Source organism: Eucyclogobius newberryi, unplaced genomic scaffold (assembly GCF_026437365.1).
Source record: "Eucyclogobius newberryi isolate DKJ021-1_F unplaced genomic scaffold, fEucNew1.0.hap1 SCAF_17, whole genome shotgun sequence".
In the NCBI taxonomy this organism is placed as follows: Eukaryota; Metazoa; Chordata; class Actinopteri; order Gobiiformes; family Gobiidae; genus Eucyclogobius; species Eucyclogobius newberryi.
In genome coordinates, this window is record NW_027315801.1 from 22,997,198 (window position 1) to 23,013,328 (window position 16,131).

A 16,131-nucleotide genomic window follows, 5' to 3' on the forward strand; every position below is an offset into this window, starting at 1 on the left:
GTATGTATCCTAACCGAGGCCACGGGAGAATGGGGGCAGTGTTTTTTGGGATTACTAACACATTTATTTGACATTGATCCAACTTCCGCAGGACCGTATTTGGTTGAACAAGAAGGACACAATGACTGAACCGGATGTAATGTAATGTTTGCAGAGCCATAAATGAATTAAAATGCGTCAAGAATCTTCAGAAGTCTAGTCTTGAATGTCATTATTTTATGGATTTTAACAGTTTTCAAGTGAAGGATTGGTCCACATATACCCGGTGCTTAGGCCGTGATGTAGGTTACCTTATAGACACTCCAAATGGTCACATTTTTGAATGTAAAATATCTTTATTTTGACCTTCTCAAAATGTGTTTCAATAACAGAAATTGTTATCATGGTGAGTTGGAATACTATTCACAAATTAAGTAGGCAATATAATAATTAAATCAAAAGCATGTCATTATAATCTATGAAAAGCAACAAGCCTGTTTCAGATTTCCAGGCCCACTGTCCACAATCAAGCCACTTCCTCAATAGACTTGTATACTTTTTGGGGGAATGTTGAGACTTCAACAAGCAGTCATTCAGAAGTGAGTCAAAATCTAATCGGAGATGAGAAGTCTGATGTGACAGAACAACAATCATCATACATCATACCAAAATACATCAAAAGTAATCCAGAACAGAAAGGAAGGTTTCCGTAGCAACACGTAAAACAAAAGTCTCTTCATAAATACTTGACAAATATCAGTATATCATTCTTTTGTGATACAAAAAAACTTTCTTTTTTCCCCTCATGGTTAACACATGACTGTTGATGGTGTTTTGGCAACATCTGCATCGTAGGAGAATTAACAGAAATTCAACTAGTATCATAGCATAAGTCACTGGACATTAATCGTCTTTGCCCCTCCCACTCCCACCCCTAACAATATGTCTTTATACATGATATTGCATGATAAAAACTATGAATGGAATCATTGACATATCAATGACATACATATTCAACAAGCATGAATTTGTTGCTCGAAATTGAAAAATGACTTTTCATCGACTGCATGTATTTACTATTAAATATTCTTCACGTCTTTTGGAGAGTTTGAGATCAGGTGAAATCAGCGTTGGGGTCCGATTGCTTAAAAAAGTGCTAATAGTTGAACTAGCATCATATCAAAAACACAATTTGGAAAAACATCTTTTCACTTTTTGACACTGAATAGACCTCAGATCCTGCAGAAAAACCTCTCCCTAGACTCCGAGCTCAGTGGTAGTCTTCAGTAGAAAAAACTACAGTGTCACTACTTGTTTTGCTGGTTCTGCACCACGTCTGAATGAAATCAAGAGTTCTTCGAGGCACCTGTTGGGGTACAAAGATGTGCTCATCAGGGTTAAAGTATTGTAAGATCCTTGTTAAGGTTTTTTTTTTTAAGTTCATCGTCAAGTCCTCAGGAGCAGAGACCCAGAGTAGACCAGACCAATCGCACACCTTTAGTTTCATAAAATAAGTTCTGGGCCCATCAAAGTATTTCCATATGAGAGACACACACTATAGGATCACTGTAGATGTCTTAGTCACAATACATAATGTATGAGAGACATTGGTTAATGCAAACGTCAGGTATAAAAAATTCCTCATGCTGATCTCTCAGCGAGTGCACGTCTTTTCTCACAAACATATCAAAAGCAAAACAAGTCTTGCAATAACAAGTAAAAGAAGTCTGTAGATATTCAATCATCAGTATTTTTTCTTTATCTTGTTGATAACAGGTTGGTTAAGAAAAGCCTAGCTAGCCACTCATCAATGACAATTTGTTGAAATCTTGTAAACACAACCAGGTTTACCAGTTGATTGAAAAAATGTATTTGAATTTCAGAATTAGTGTTTAGGAAGTTCAAGGTTTCCTATGGGCTGCATCTCTGTACTTATTCCTTTGCATTAACACAACTACCCACTAGTCTGAGTGGCCGGCCAGGATAGTGTCAGGGAAAGTAGAAATGTTTGAATGAGGGCCCAGTATTCCTACCCTACGGTGGTTGAAAAAAGCCAAGAGCACATTTTTTTAAGTAAGGTCTGTGCAGAGCGTGCGTGGACAGTCAGCATTGGTAGACTTCTGTTTAAGGCCCATACTTTAGTTCACTGTACGCTAAGGTTGGAGACATGATTGGTTTCACAATGAACCTTTAATACAGTACAGAGTAAACAGCTTCCTGAGAGCTTGCCAGCTTACGGTCAAGAACACACAGGACATCTAGCTACTGTCTCATGATTTTGTATGGGGTTTGGACACACTTTCCATAAGCCTAGGACCAACATCTCATGAATACATATATTTGACTCCTCCACACAGTGAGAATGCATAAAGTGTTTCTATTGTATGGTAGATCTCTTGAGTATGAATCTATCGGTCTAATACAGCTCAAAGAGGCATGTTATGGTGACCTTAGAGATTTTTAAGTAGTTAAGGCCTTCCCTAAACATGACCCAACCTGAAAGCCTGTCAAAAATGCAGCTTGGAAAATTGGCAATTCATATGTCTATGTCTGGAAGAACAAGGTCATCCACCATTTCTGTTTTCTAATCCAATACCAACGTTTGAAATCCTCCGTGTTGTCAGAGTTGTGTGCTGAAGTATTCTCTCAAAAGTGTTTCCTAAGTTCAGAATAAAGGCAACTCTTGATTTAAAAAAAAAGTTGATGTGTTTTGTGTGTTGAATGTCAGTTAAGATCTAATCCGTGTAAGCTGCCTGTCGACACTGGCTTTTGTGTCACCGACTGGTCAACCTTTTCATGACCAGTTTTGCAGCATTTACAATGTACTTGTAAACGTAATATCACTGGTGCTAGTCTTCAGTGCTAGTGCTACATCAAATTCAACTGCTGTGGGTGTGACTATCTGAGCTAGTCATAGCATCTTGTTTTTGGTGGTGCTACGCAAACAAAATTAAATCACTAATCTAAAGGGGATGAGACTATTACTTTTAGGTCATGTTCATCAAAAGTCTAATACTTCTGCTTGGTGTTTATAAGGCTGTCACAGCATAAGCTCGGACTATTGTTGAACCAGTCCAGGAAAAAAGGACTGTTCGAAAACACCTCCATGAAAACACATCCAGGGAGCATCTCAAGAAGTTCTTCACCTTCTGCGAGGAAACCTGATTTAGGTCTACTATTTTTTGCAATCTTTTTGAAATGATTCTGGGCACTAGTTCCTCAGTTGCCCATTTCATATTTTTGTCTTTTGCCATCAATTTTGTAGCGTCAAACATCACGAGGCAAAAAGTCACAGTGAAGTGAAAGATTGCCTCAGCTTACTTACGTGATTGAAACAAGTAACAAGTGCTTCAAGTACAATTGGCTGTTCCCAAAGAGTGGGCAACATCCCCCGGGGGAAGTTACTGCAGGTGGAGTGGCAAAATAAAATAGAATAAAACGGTTTTCCTATGTTAAAAGAACTCCAAAATTGAGGTTCCAACTCTTCACACTCTTTCGAACCTAGACATATTATGCTTTTGTCTGCTGTATAGTTAACATTCTGTGACACCCGTGGATTTTATTCTTTTGTCATTTTAAATCACAATATGGATCCAAAACAAATTCATAAAAGAAACCATTTGCCGATCATCTGCGCATCACTGTAAACGTCATCACAACAAAGAGGCGCACTGCCCGACCACGCTTTTCCAAAATGAGTCCGTGGGGGGTTTGGTCTTCTGCCTGTCTCTCATCGATGTGCTCTCTGGATCGGAAAGTGGTCAGGGAGTCCAAACAGTAAAAACTGTCTCACTGAAATCAAGTGAACTTCAAAATCTGACGGCTGAGCACTGTCATGTACCTTCCACTGCCTCCTCTCGTTCACTCATGACAAACCCATGAACTCAACGCAGCATAAAACCCAATGCATGATTCAAAACTTGCATTGGGATTTACTCCAAATCTGGTCGAGACTTAATCATTTCTCCACAGTTGTGTAGAACCTAAAAACAGATTCACAGTTGGAATATTGACATGGGTACGAGACAGTACCTTAAGGCGATGCAGCACTTGGGGCTTCGCACTGAGAAAAGGCAAATCCAGCCATTTTCTCGTAAGCCCTTTACAGAGTTGCAGCACCAAAACTCAACCGTGTGCTAAGAATACTCGAGATGCCCCATGGAGGTCAGAAAAGAACACTGTACCTTGTAATGTTTCACTCTGGCCTGAACGGACAGTCCAGAGCTGAAGTCTGTAAAGGGCTAAAGTCTTAGGACAACTGCAGAGTAAACTCCTGTATGACACCAGTGACTGGAGTGACCTATAGATAAGATGTGTGCGAGCGGACTATCCATGCCTACTGTTGGGCTCTTCAATAAGGACTTAAACTACACAAAAACACTTTTTGTTTTGTGAAGTAACACAGTGACTTGCTCTGTCTATATGTGTGGACTACAACTGAAAATCCCAGTTTGGTTTTGTCTATTCTGAATCCCACTTAGTATGATACAATGGATCTGCACTTATTTGAATGCTCTTCTGGCAGAAAGAACATGGAAACCAATGGTAGAAGTACTATACTCTTATGCCTTACAGCCAGATGAGGTTTTGTTGTCAGCAGAAATGTTATTTACATGGTTTCATTATGTACAATAGAGAATCTCCCAGAGATGTTCGGTAAAGCTGCAATGGGATACTCCTCTCACTTTTGATCAGTGTCATCAGATGAAGTGCTATGGGTCCCTGTCTTGGTGGTCCTTGCTATTAAAATGCCCCCCTCAAGTCAAACCTCTTCCAAGGTATGAACATACTATGAACAGCAAATTAACTTTCTAAAACATTTTGAAATAAAAGATTACTTGACAAAATCAAGACATTATGGTTCTTCATCATAAAGATTGAAATTCTCACACAAATCATATATTTTTTTTCATAAAGGTATCTGTTGAGAAACTTGTTTCAAATGAACTGTACAACCTTATAGATTTTGCTTCTTCAAAATATAGTTTATCCAAGTGAGTTGAGTTGTTTTCTTATGATACAGAATCCTGTACACATTAGCTTGGGTGAGATCCTGATAGTTGAAGAAGGGGCAGAGGACGGACAGGTGGATGTAGTGAAGTCTTGGGCTGCACTCAGTGAAGGCGCTGCACACCGTATCGAGGCTCTCTTCTGTCCCGCACCTCGATCTGCACGCAACAACAAACGCTCACTTAGTCACATTTATTACATTTCTTCACTTATCTAGAACATTCATGTAAAACCAGTTCAAGCACGGGAGCAGAATGTAGAAGCAATCTATTTATTTTCTTTGAATTGATCCACAAACACTTTTGGCCACAGTATTCTTTTAAGCCTTGTGCTACCCTCAAAAATAGTTTGCGTGGGTTACATACATTTTTTAAAGTTCTGGAGACAGAGGGGTTGGAATGGGTGGCTCATCCATACCCGAAAATAGCACAAGGGCTATTAAGCAGGATGGAGATAGAGTTGAGGCATTTGACCATTGACGATCAGCAGACTCCTGAGAGAGCGTTTATCTGCACATACTCAACCACCGAGCCACAGCACCAACTAAGTGACTGTCATGAAAATGTTTAAGTTCATAGGTTTCTCAATATGAACTTATAAACCAAGACTGGGCTCTCCATCTAGAAGTAACAAAACAGTAGCCATAGATCCTCTTGAACAATGGAGAGTAAGTGCTGTTCTTTCTGTCCAATAACTTTAACAACAAAATAAAGAAAAAAGTTGACTCACCCTCGACACAGCAAAATCTGCAAGAAACACAAACAGGAAAAAGTGTCAATAATCATGATAGTAATATCTGAGAACAATGTGCAAAATGTGAAAGTGCCAGTGTAACGATGGACAGTATGATTATGAAGCCTCCCATAGACAAGTGTTCAACATTAACATTATTGCGATAACACTTAACTCAAGAGTTAAGGTTCATCCAAATATATGCATTATTGTTAAAGAAAAACATGGTTTACAATTTTGGTCCAACTTGCCACCTTTAATAAAGTTATGCCTTCATAGATGCCTTTGGCTAACATAACGAATAAATATGCTTGAGCTGCAATCTAACAGAGCTGGTGATATTCTTGCATTAAGTGTGTAAAAATGACGGCGCCTGTCAGTGAGGTTAATCAGATGAGAAGAAAAGACACGCCCACGCTCTGGAATATCTCCAGTTACCATGGAAACCTTCACGGAGAGAGACTGTCGGAGGAGCGAGACATCTTATGTCACTGTTCTGCTGCTCTCTTCCTCCGTTTCCGAGCTGCTGTATCTCTGTTTGTTTTCTACATGAACACAGTGTCAAGTCAAACACATAATTCCGCTGTAAGCCTTTTTCCGCTTCACTATTTTGGCTTTTCTCTCTGCTCCTGTCGTCTGTTCCGCTCAACTCTCCTTATTTTTTTTTTATTTTTTTTTTTGCGCAACTGAAACAATGGGATTGGAGAGTCCTGATGCAAGACGGTGAAACTGTCAGTGGGCTCCCAGGACTCCCCTCTGCTCCTCCAAAGCTCACAGCAGCACTCAGGGCCGTTTGGCTGGACTAACTCAGATCAGGGCATAGCACGCGTCATGTACACAACAGCAACAACAGTCTGTAGAGGGCGCCAAAAACAAGAGTGAGTTTGTGCGGTGCAATATGTGTTTGTCGACTTTTTTGCCACCACCAAGCAGATAAAAAACAAAACTAAAACGCCAGATTATTATGGCTTGATCTTGTTACAGCCAACTTATCAACCTGTTGTTCAATTCTTCCATCACAAAATATTCAAAACATGTCAATAAATGTGCTTGTGTCGCACATGCTGCATGCCTCATTGGTGCCATCTATAATGCGCCGTAGCAGCAGAACCATTACATCTCCTCCTCCTCTTACCTCCACCAGGGTCTAGGCTCCTTTTATATTTATATCATTATTATTTTTTTTCATTATTTTGATTAATGAGATGCTTTCAAAAGCATCAGGATGAAAAAGAAAACACATGCAACACACAATTAGCAAATAGCAGAATGTGAGAGGCATTGATTGTATTAGAGATTCCATAAGAGACAAAAAACACAAGAAATAAAATAAGACTACATTTAACACTTTGAAATAATGAACTAGAAAATCTGCAATGGCTGAAGCCATTGCTGGAGTGTCTGCGTCTCTCCCTCTCCCCCCCCCTCTCTCTCTCTCTCTCTCTCTCTCTCTCTCTCTCTCTCTCTCTCTCTCTCTCTCTCGCTCTCTCTCTCTCTCTCTCTCGCTCTCTCTCGCTCTCTCTCGCTCGACTGGCTCCCTCCCAAAATTCTAAAGAATAAAGCCAAAAGAATAAAGTCTAAAGAATTCCGCTGACACTCATGATACCCAAATTCATTTTTTAAATGGGGAAAAAGTACTAATACTTTTGAAGATTCTGCAAAAAGTATAAGTTGTCAAAAGTAATAGCACACGTACTACTGCGAAAGTGATCGTAATCAGGTATAACTTGTTGAAATCGGTTGAAGCGTTAAGGAGTTGAAACTGGCTAAATGGAAAATCATGGAAAACATAATAATAAAAAATACGTGAAATACAAGAACATGTAGTGCCTGCGTGACATCACGCAGACACTCAATGACTACCGATTAACTAATGCCAAACAGCAAACACAATTTAATGATAATAATACGTATAATAGTAGCAGAACGCTGTCAAAAAAGGGACAAATGGATTTGGATTTTTAAGTAAAATAAAAATGAAGTATGGAGCAGCTGCTTGGTTCTGGAAGTAAATTTCCCGTTCATTTCTGCATAGAAAAAAAGGGCTAGACCACCACAAAACCTACAATTTATCTTAAAATCTATCTCTGGAACTCTGAAATCAGCCTTTAAACTCTTAATACTCTCAAATATTTGTAAATGTCAATAGGATAAATAAAGAGGAAATTTCATTCCAGAACCAGGGGAGGTTTTGAAGTGGGCGAGACTGTAAATGCCATAATGATAAAATAAGAGTGAGTTGTTGTCCAGGTGTATGGTGTATGTAGACTGTTGTTTACCTTTGTTGTCCGTCTGGAGGTCATCCAAGTAGAAGTCTGTCTGGCGGTTTCCCAGGACGAAGGCTAAGAAGGACAGGATGAGGGCGTCCAGGATGCCCATGATGGCCAGCATGTAGGCCCAGCGCACAGAGCAGTCGCCCAGGGAGTACTTCCCCGCCTGCTCCCCGCACATGTCCCGGATCACTTCTGCGTCCCAGCCGTCGGGGAAAATCATGCAGCCCAGCACCAGGCACACTCCTGCGGGACGATGAGACAAAAGAGACAACAGGTTAGGGACCCCAGTGCTTCCACAAAGAGAACGCTAGTGACGGGTTTGTATTGGGGTCATCGAGACGTTTGTGAAAATGGGTGAGTTCAGATTGAAGTTAGAAGAACTTTGCAGTGGTAACACACATATACCTGTCCCTCTTTTGGTTGTTCTGCCCATTTTGGCCCCTGTTCTTTATTTATCTTTATTTATATAATATGCCCCATAAATGCCCCATAAATGATCTAAAATAGTGAAATGTATGTAGAAAGTATGGTAATATACAAATGACAATTGATATGACAATGTCTATATCCATCCATCCATTTTCTACCACTTGTTCCCTTTCGGGGTCGCGGGTGACTGGAGCCTATCCCAGGGCCGTAGGCGGGGTACACCTTGGACAGTGGCCAACTTGTCGCAGGGCCAACACAGAGACATACACATTACAGACAGTTCACTCTCACATTGATTCACTTAATTTAGAGTCACCAATTTTGCCTAACACATGCATGTCTTTGGACGGTGGGAGGAACCCACGGTAACACGGGGAGAACATGCAGACTCCACCTTGCCACCGTGCACTCCTATGTCTATATCAATCTGAAAAATATACTAAGACTGTTTCGGAATGATATCGTGGGCTGTCCCAGTATATCATATTAAAAGCTAACCTGGCTCATGTCAGATGAATCTGAATTGTGTTCTTCACATGAATTAAGCCCTTTACTTTTGGAGACTGGGGAATAATATTTCAGGATTCAAACTCACAATTCTGCGAGTTCTTTACAGTACTTCATCATCACATCATCACAACATCACAACAATGTCGTGCTTCCAGACCATGTTGACGACCCCGCCTACTGATCGCCACAGGTAAAGACAGCGAGCAGCTGATTTTTTTACCCCTATTCATGCCACAGTGGTTTTGAAATGCTGCAGAATCTTACGAGTAAGTAAAGAGCAATGGCCATGAATAGAAGCAGTATAAAGATTGCTCAAACATGCATAAATACAACTTTGAATGGGCTAATGAGAAGAGAAAAAAACTATTGTAACAGGAATAAACATGCTTAAATGTTCATTTTGCACAATATGTTCCATTGATGTACTTTATATTTGAGTTCAAACCTGTTTTCATTTATTGTAGGCACTCCCGTTTCCCCCACCTCTATTACCCGTGCAAGAGAATCACTTCCAAAGATTAAAACATGTTTTACCCAAAATGCTGATATAAAATCTCACATTATAGCCACACATTTTTTTCTTTGGAAAATATTGCACATAGGACATTCTTACGCTGCCTGTTTTGCCATCTGCACAGTTTTCGAGCATCCCAAGATGTCGTTATACGGAAAATAATAAAAACGTTGACAGCATATCCCATATACAGGTACGCAGTGGCAGAATAAACGCCTCTGGAGACATGCAAACATGCAATGTTGATGCTACAACAGAAATGGTAATCTATACTCTCCCCCTCCGCTCATTCATCACAGCAGCGTGCTCCAGGGAGCTGATGGAGCTGTATTCTGTTAATGTGGTCTGCAGTGTGCTGAGGCTGGGGCCTGTCAGGACCAGGACAAGAGAAACCTGGACTACTGTATATGAAACATGTGGCACCGTTCCACACAAAACAGTCCACTCCATGTCAACCGTAACAGTCCCGATTCCAACGGTTTGCCGCATGTCCTCCTGTCTCTCTAATCCCCCCTTTTGCTCTCATCTGTCCTGTCCAATAAAAACCAATGAGCCAAAAAAAATAAATAAATCTAAATAAAAAAATGAATTGTTAATGGCCACGTCAATTTTGCTAATTATTCCCTCTGAAACCTATGGATACAGACAATAGTGAACATATACAAACCAATAATACAAACACATACGTAGAGTAACTCCAAGATGGCGCAGGTAAGGTTGGCGGAACAATAACCCTGTCCCTTTCACTACATATTGTACTGCGTGCATGTGACAAATAATATACTACAAAATAATACATTTGAGCATTTTGGACATTAAGTACATTCGATTAAATCTGTATCTCCAGAAAGTAAACCTAACAGTAAGTGCTATTACATATTGCTGATGTCTCATTAACTTTACTTTTACCTTTCAGAAGAAACCTCTCATATAATCAACTAATCGACAAATGGTAATCTACATGAATGAAAACCAATAATGGATTTCACTGTCATCACGGTTTCTCTTCACTGTAATTGTAGCACTCACATTTGATATTGTGACATCACTATACCATATATACATTTGTATAAGTACTTTAGCACTATAATTCATTTTCCCGTTAGGGTCGTGAACGACTAGAGTGACCGGAGCCTATCCCAGTGGCACTTTGCTCCTTCAAATCAATATAGCATTAGGCTACGAAGTTTAATAGCAAGCATGTTAATATGTAATATAGCAAATGCATATGCTTTATAAGTTTCACATGAAATAAAATGGAAACGTGTTCTGATCAGAGGGGTTTGTTACTACTGAGACTGAAGAACATTTAACCTGTTTCCCACTTTTGTCCATGTTGCAGAAAATCCCTTGATTTCAGCTAAAATCTACTGATGACCACAGACTTTTTGGGGAGACAAAATGTAAAAAAATAAATTAACATTTCAGATGAATTGCAATCAAAATCATTATTTGACAAGTAACAAGTCAGTGCTAACACCTAAATGTTTCGTCTTATTACAAAACCTCAAGCCCAATTGTTTAAACCTCTAAAAAAAGTTCTGAAATGTATGTAATTCTTGTGGGTTTAGGATTTCATAAAAAAGTTTCCTTCTACTGTATGTGCGAATGTGCCCTCTGAACTTAAATCATAAATATTATAGTAGTAGCAATTTCATATTTATCCAAAATCGTGCCGCCCTATATCCAGAGCTGTCTATCTTGCTTTACTTTTGTCTCGAATCCTTTCAGTTATTATGGATGGGCTCTAACAAAGCCAAAGGCCAATGAGCCGCTAATGCTGATTATGGAGATCTTCCAGGAAATCCCAGTCTCAATAATTTAGGCTGGTGTTTTGCCAGCCGGAGACACATCCATCAAAAATCCATAAACCACGCTACCTGATGCTCATTACCTTAATATTGTCTTAATACTGTCTTCATCCTTCATCCATGTTTCTATCTGATACACAGGTCATAAAAGCAGCTCATAATGTGCTGATTTCCCTAAAGATTACTTCAGTTGCATTTCTATTCTCTCATTACTTACAGTATGATCACTATTGGAGATTCTCATTAGAATCTCATTATGTACAATCGTTTTGGAGAAGGGCTGGACACAGTTTTCATATCCCCACATGGAATGAGAGTCTTAATATATTCACACACACACGTTATTATTGCTAATGCTAATGTCACGTCCATCCCAGATTCTGGCGTGATTCCACCGCCCACATCCTCCTCACGGTGATGGATGGACTGTGGGCGCAGGCAGGGTCTTCTGAGGGAACCTCATGACTAATGAAAGTACTCTGTAACACAGTCTGCCAGACCACACGCAAGTTTTTTGTGGAAATAAATACATGAAAGTGAGTTTGCTATGACGCATTACAATTCAAGTTCAAGTACATCTAAAGGAGGGCTGCATATTTTTTTAAACTTTGCAGGACTTTAAAACACAACACATAAAAAATTGAAGTGGACATTCTGTTCTTTGCAGGGGCTGGATCTGATTTTTTCATGTAATGAAGTAAAATCTCTTTTGCCCCAGCACAGATATTATAGAAGTAGTTAGAAGGTGAAAATGAGTCTGATGTGCGCTCTCTACATCTAATTATAGAGAGTTATATTCTCAGTGTTGCTAGTTTTACCGTGATGGAAAAACGCACTTGTAAACTCATTGCGGTGAATAAGGATAATTAGAATTCTACGAATGCATTAGGTAAACGAGCGACACATATACACACTACAGGAAATACTTGTAAATGAACTAGATCTGTTTGTTACATTTCTGGGACAGTAAAAATCACACGCTTATAAATAACTGATGCCTTTGCGATTCGATAACTAAACCTCTTCAAATTGCAATTTCATTGCAATATATTTTGCATCCCTAATCTATTGATGTATTTCAGGGATTGTGCATATTAATAAACATTATGTTAATATGACCGAAATTATTAATCTTAAAAAAATAAGAATATTATAATATTATTATTATACTATAATAATATTTCTACTATACTTGTTCTTCAATAATATTGAAGAAAAAGTTCATAAATATACACTTTAATTAGAACTTCTTGAGTTCTCCTGGACACAGATGAACAGGAGAGCTTAAAGGTAGAGAAGGTTCAGAGTCGTCTTGACAATGTTTTTGAGACTGAAATGTTTCGGCTGCTGTTTGGGAGCGATTCTCAATCTTAATGTAATTGTTTGAGGAGCTAGAATTAACTCTTACAAAAATACATTTCATTGAATTGAACTCTCAAGCTTTGGTTTTTCAGATGATAATGGCTTCCGGATGGCAGCTGAAACGTCTCGATTTAAAAAAAAAACATTATGACTGCCTTTGAAACCTTTTCTGCCTTTTTCTGAAAATATATGTGCTGTTGCACAACGAAAAAAATAGATGCTATTGGAGAATAGACAATATTCTTTTTAATTTAAAAGTTCTGCTTCAAAGTTTTCCAAAAGTTCTCAATTCCTGCAGACACCTCCCAAAAAGGTAGCCGCAATTACTACATTTCCAAGAATTATCTCCATCCAAAAAAATATCTACAATTATTTAAGAAGTCATAATTTATGCTTGAACTCAAACAATCATGTTCTGAGTTCAGCATTTGATTGAAGTTATCCAACAAATGAGCACAAATGCAGTTTTTCTGCTTCATGCATGCCACAATCACAGCTCCTAGGAATTTTTAGACATATATATATATATATATATATATATATATATATATATATATATATATATATATATATATATATATATACATAAAACCAATTACTGCAAAACCTATCAATTCACAACTGTGCACGCCACCCAGATCCTTCTCCATAGATCCCCTCCATCTGGCCTTCATCTCTTCATCTTGATCGGGTTGTGGACTCCGTAGATCTAAAAATAACCCGTACCTCGCTACTACCACAGCACACAGGCGCTTTCAGATGCTCCTCTCCTCGGGACCCTGCTGCACGAGAACATCAAACGCATCGGAGCAGGGAAGGGGTACAAACAGGCATGCACACACAGAGAGAAAGCTGATGTTCCAATCCACAAAAGCCACTGCTTCTTTATTTGTCTCATCCCTCTCATTGAGTCTGATCACCGCCTATCATCGGCCTGTCAAGGAATCAAAGCCGATCCAACTGGCAGAAACTTTGGAAGACGAAGAAATAATCAACTGTGCAGCTGTCTATTTATAACTGTTTTGGGTATTTATAGTCGTTACATAAGGATTTTGTCAGACTTTCTTATCTGCATGTTCACACACGTCTTGTTTCATTTGAGCCAAACGCGGTTACGTAATTGTTCCCGAAATATCATCGCAGTGCTATATATATATTATGTGTTGTGTATTTTGGATCAGAGCAGCTTCTGAATCCACCGCGTTCTAATGGTGGAGTCGACTGGATCAGTGAGAGATGGATAGATTCAAGATTCAAAATGTTACACTGTTATTTTTGTATCATAAATTATATCCACGGATAAGTTTTTGCTTTGACTGGAATGTTCCAAAGTATGGCATTACTGGGCCACTCAGGACTGCACTCAGGTGGATATGAAGATTGAGTTTGGTGGGGATGTAAAAACTTAAATTAATTACTAGATAATAATGAGTGTCTGCGTTCTTGCGTAAAAGTACAACATGTGTGTAAGAGTACTACATGTGTGTAAGTTGTACTGGTGGTACTACTTAAGATAAAAAGTCAGGTTTGATTGACAACAAATTACAATAAAGCTAAATAATTAAAGTCTAAGGAATAATAATTCTAATGCACCATTCATTTCAACGGGGAAAAAGTACTAATACTTTTGAAAATACTGCAAAAAGTACAAGTTGTTTAAATGTCAAAAGTAATAGCAATAATGAGACAGTGAAAGCGATCGTAATGAGGTATAACTTGTTGAAATCGGTTAAAGCGTTAAGGAGTTGAAACGCGCCGAATGGAGTACTAATACTTTTGTAAATACTACAAAAAGTACAAGTTGTTCAAATGTCAAAAGTAATAACAAACGTATAACTGTGAAAGCGATCGTAATGAGGTATAACTTAAGAGGTACTAACTGAAATTGGTTAAAGCGTAAAGGAGTTGAAACGCGCCGTATAATACATAATACAAGAACATATAGTGTCATTACGCAGACACTCAAGAAATCTTTTACATATTCAGAAACCTATATCCATAACTGTCAAACATAAGACAAACAGGACTATCTTCAGCTGCGGTCGCCTTTGCTTTACGTGTTCCATGGCACAACTGTCTCCAAACCATTCGTCCATGTTTTTACCACAAAGTTATCTCAACTCAAATTGAGCTAAGGTTATAGTTTAAATGTGGCGTTACAAACACTACATTTACTTTGATTGATTTAGATTTCGCTAAACAACCAAATACAATTAGTCTTTTCCCCAGGTGCGTTTTGACCATCCAAAGACATAGATTTGAAAAAGACTCCCAGATTTCTTGATCGTACAGAAAGGCCCAGAAAGCCAAAGTGATCTTTAATTACAGAACGTTTCTCATCCGGTGCCAAAATCATTTTCTCTTTTTCCATCATTAAGTTGCAAAAAGTTTTCAGCAAGCCAATTTTTTAAATCAGAGAGGCATTGCAAACTTACTTTTATACAAACATCTCAGGTAAGTGAGCAAGACTTGTAGTGCTGCAACGAGTTTAAAATGTACAAGTTTGTTCACGTTTTAAGACAGTAAAAATCAGCCCCTTTAAATTGGACTTGGCCAGTCAATCTGTTTTCCTGGTGGGCATGTACAGTGAGATGCTCAGGTGTTAAGCAATTTGTGTTTCTTGCTAAGTATTGAGTCAGTTTAAGGCATTATTAATACCACTACCACGTGCCCCTGTGGTGTGGTATGTCATACAATATGTTTTGATGTTTTCAGTTCCACCCTGGTCAGTTACATTAATAGAAACCTTGCCTAGTTTTCGGGGATTTCCTCTGTAGTTGTTTTTCTGTTATCTTTTTGGTAGTCTTCCTCAGAAGCCCAAAGCCTAACAACAGGGCTATTTATATCTGTGGGTAACCTCCCGTGGCAGCTACAGTCCTCGGCTCACCTTAGGAAGTGAATTGCTGCCAGACACGGCGCGGCAGAGTGGAAAGGTGTCAACATGAGCACATTAGGAACCCCCGTGTCCACGCTACAACTTAAAAACACTGCCCGGACCTGCAGGGTGAGTCTTCCATCAGTCTAATGGACACTGCTTTTGGGTGGAAGTAGGGCTGAGGATATGGTGTGAATGATGCTGAGGGGGCACTTTATACCGCCCCAACACTAGGGTTCACTGCCCCACTTGGCACGGAGCTCTCCGGCCCAGGTTGTCCTTCGATCTGGACATCTTAGCAGTATTGTAGCGTCTTGTTATTAGCCACCAGCCAGGCGCTGCTTGTGCTCATATATTAGCATACATTAACACTAGGGCTGTGGCCAAAACCTACAACTCACTCCATAATGTACTATATAAAGCTTAGGGTGTTTATATATGTTAAATGATGCCAAGAAACTCCAGTTTAGTGCATGCAACGTTTTACTGCATCTCAAGTTTGTAATTATTAAAACAAATTGAATAACATTTATTCAACTGAAACAACCAAAACACATTTTTCTTTGTCCCAAAACATGTCAAACAGCGAACATAGATAAGCAACGTTCACTCTTGTTTAATGTGTTTTTATTTAGT

General features: G+C 39.0%; 1 protein-coding gene across 1 annotated transcript in view; it reads right to left on the minus strand.

The window, feature by feature from the left end:
* Positions 1-315: 315 nt before the first annotated feature.
* LOC140363154 (LHFPL tetraspan subfamily member 4 protein-like) overlaps positions 316-16,131 on the minus strand; it is a 30,454-nt gene continuing 14,638 nt past the window's right edge. The window contains exons 2-4 of the mRNA XM_072449519.1: positions 8,001-8,237; positions 5,719-5,735; positions 316-5,147 (exon numbers count right to left, since the gene is read on the minus strand). Of these exons, the coding sequence (XP_072305620.1) occupies positions 5,094-5,147; positions 5,719-5,735; positions 8,001-8,237 (308 nt within the window). The 3' untranslated portion in view covers positions 316-5,093. The remainder of the gene's footprint in view (positions 5,148-5,718; positions 5,736-8,000; positions 8,238-16,131) is intronic.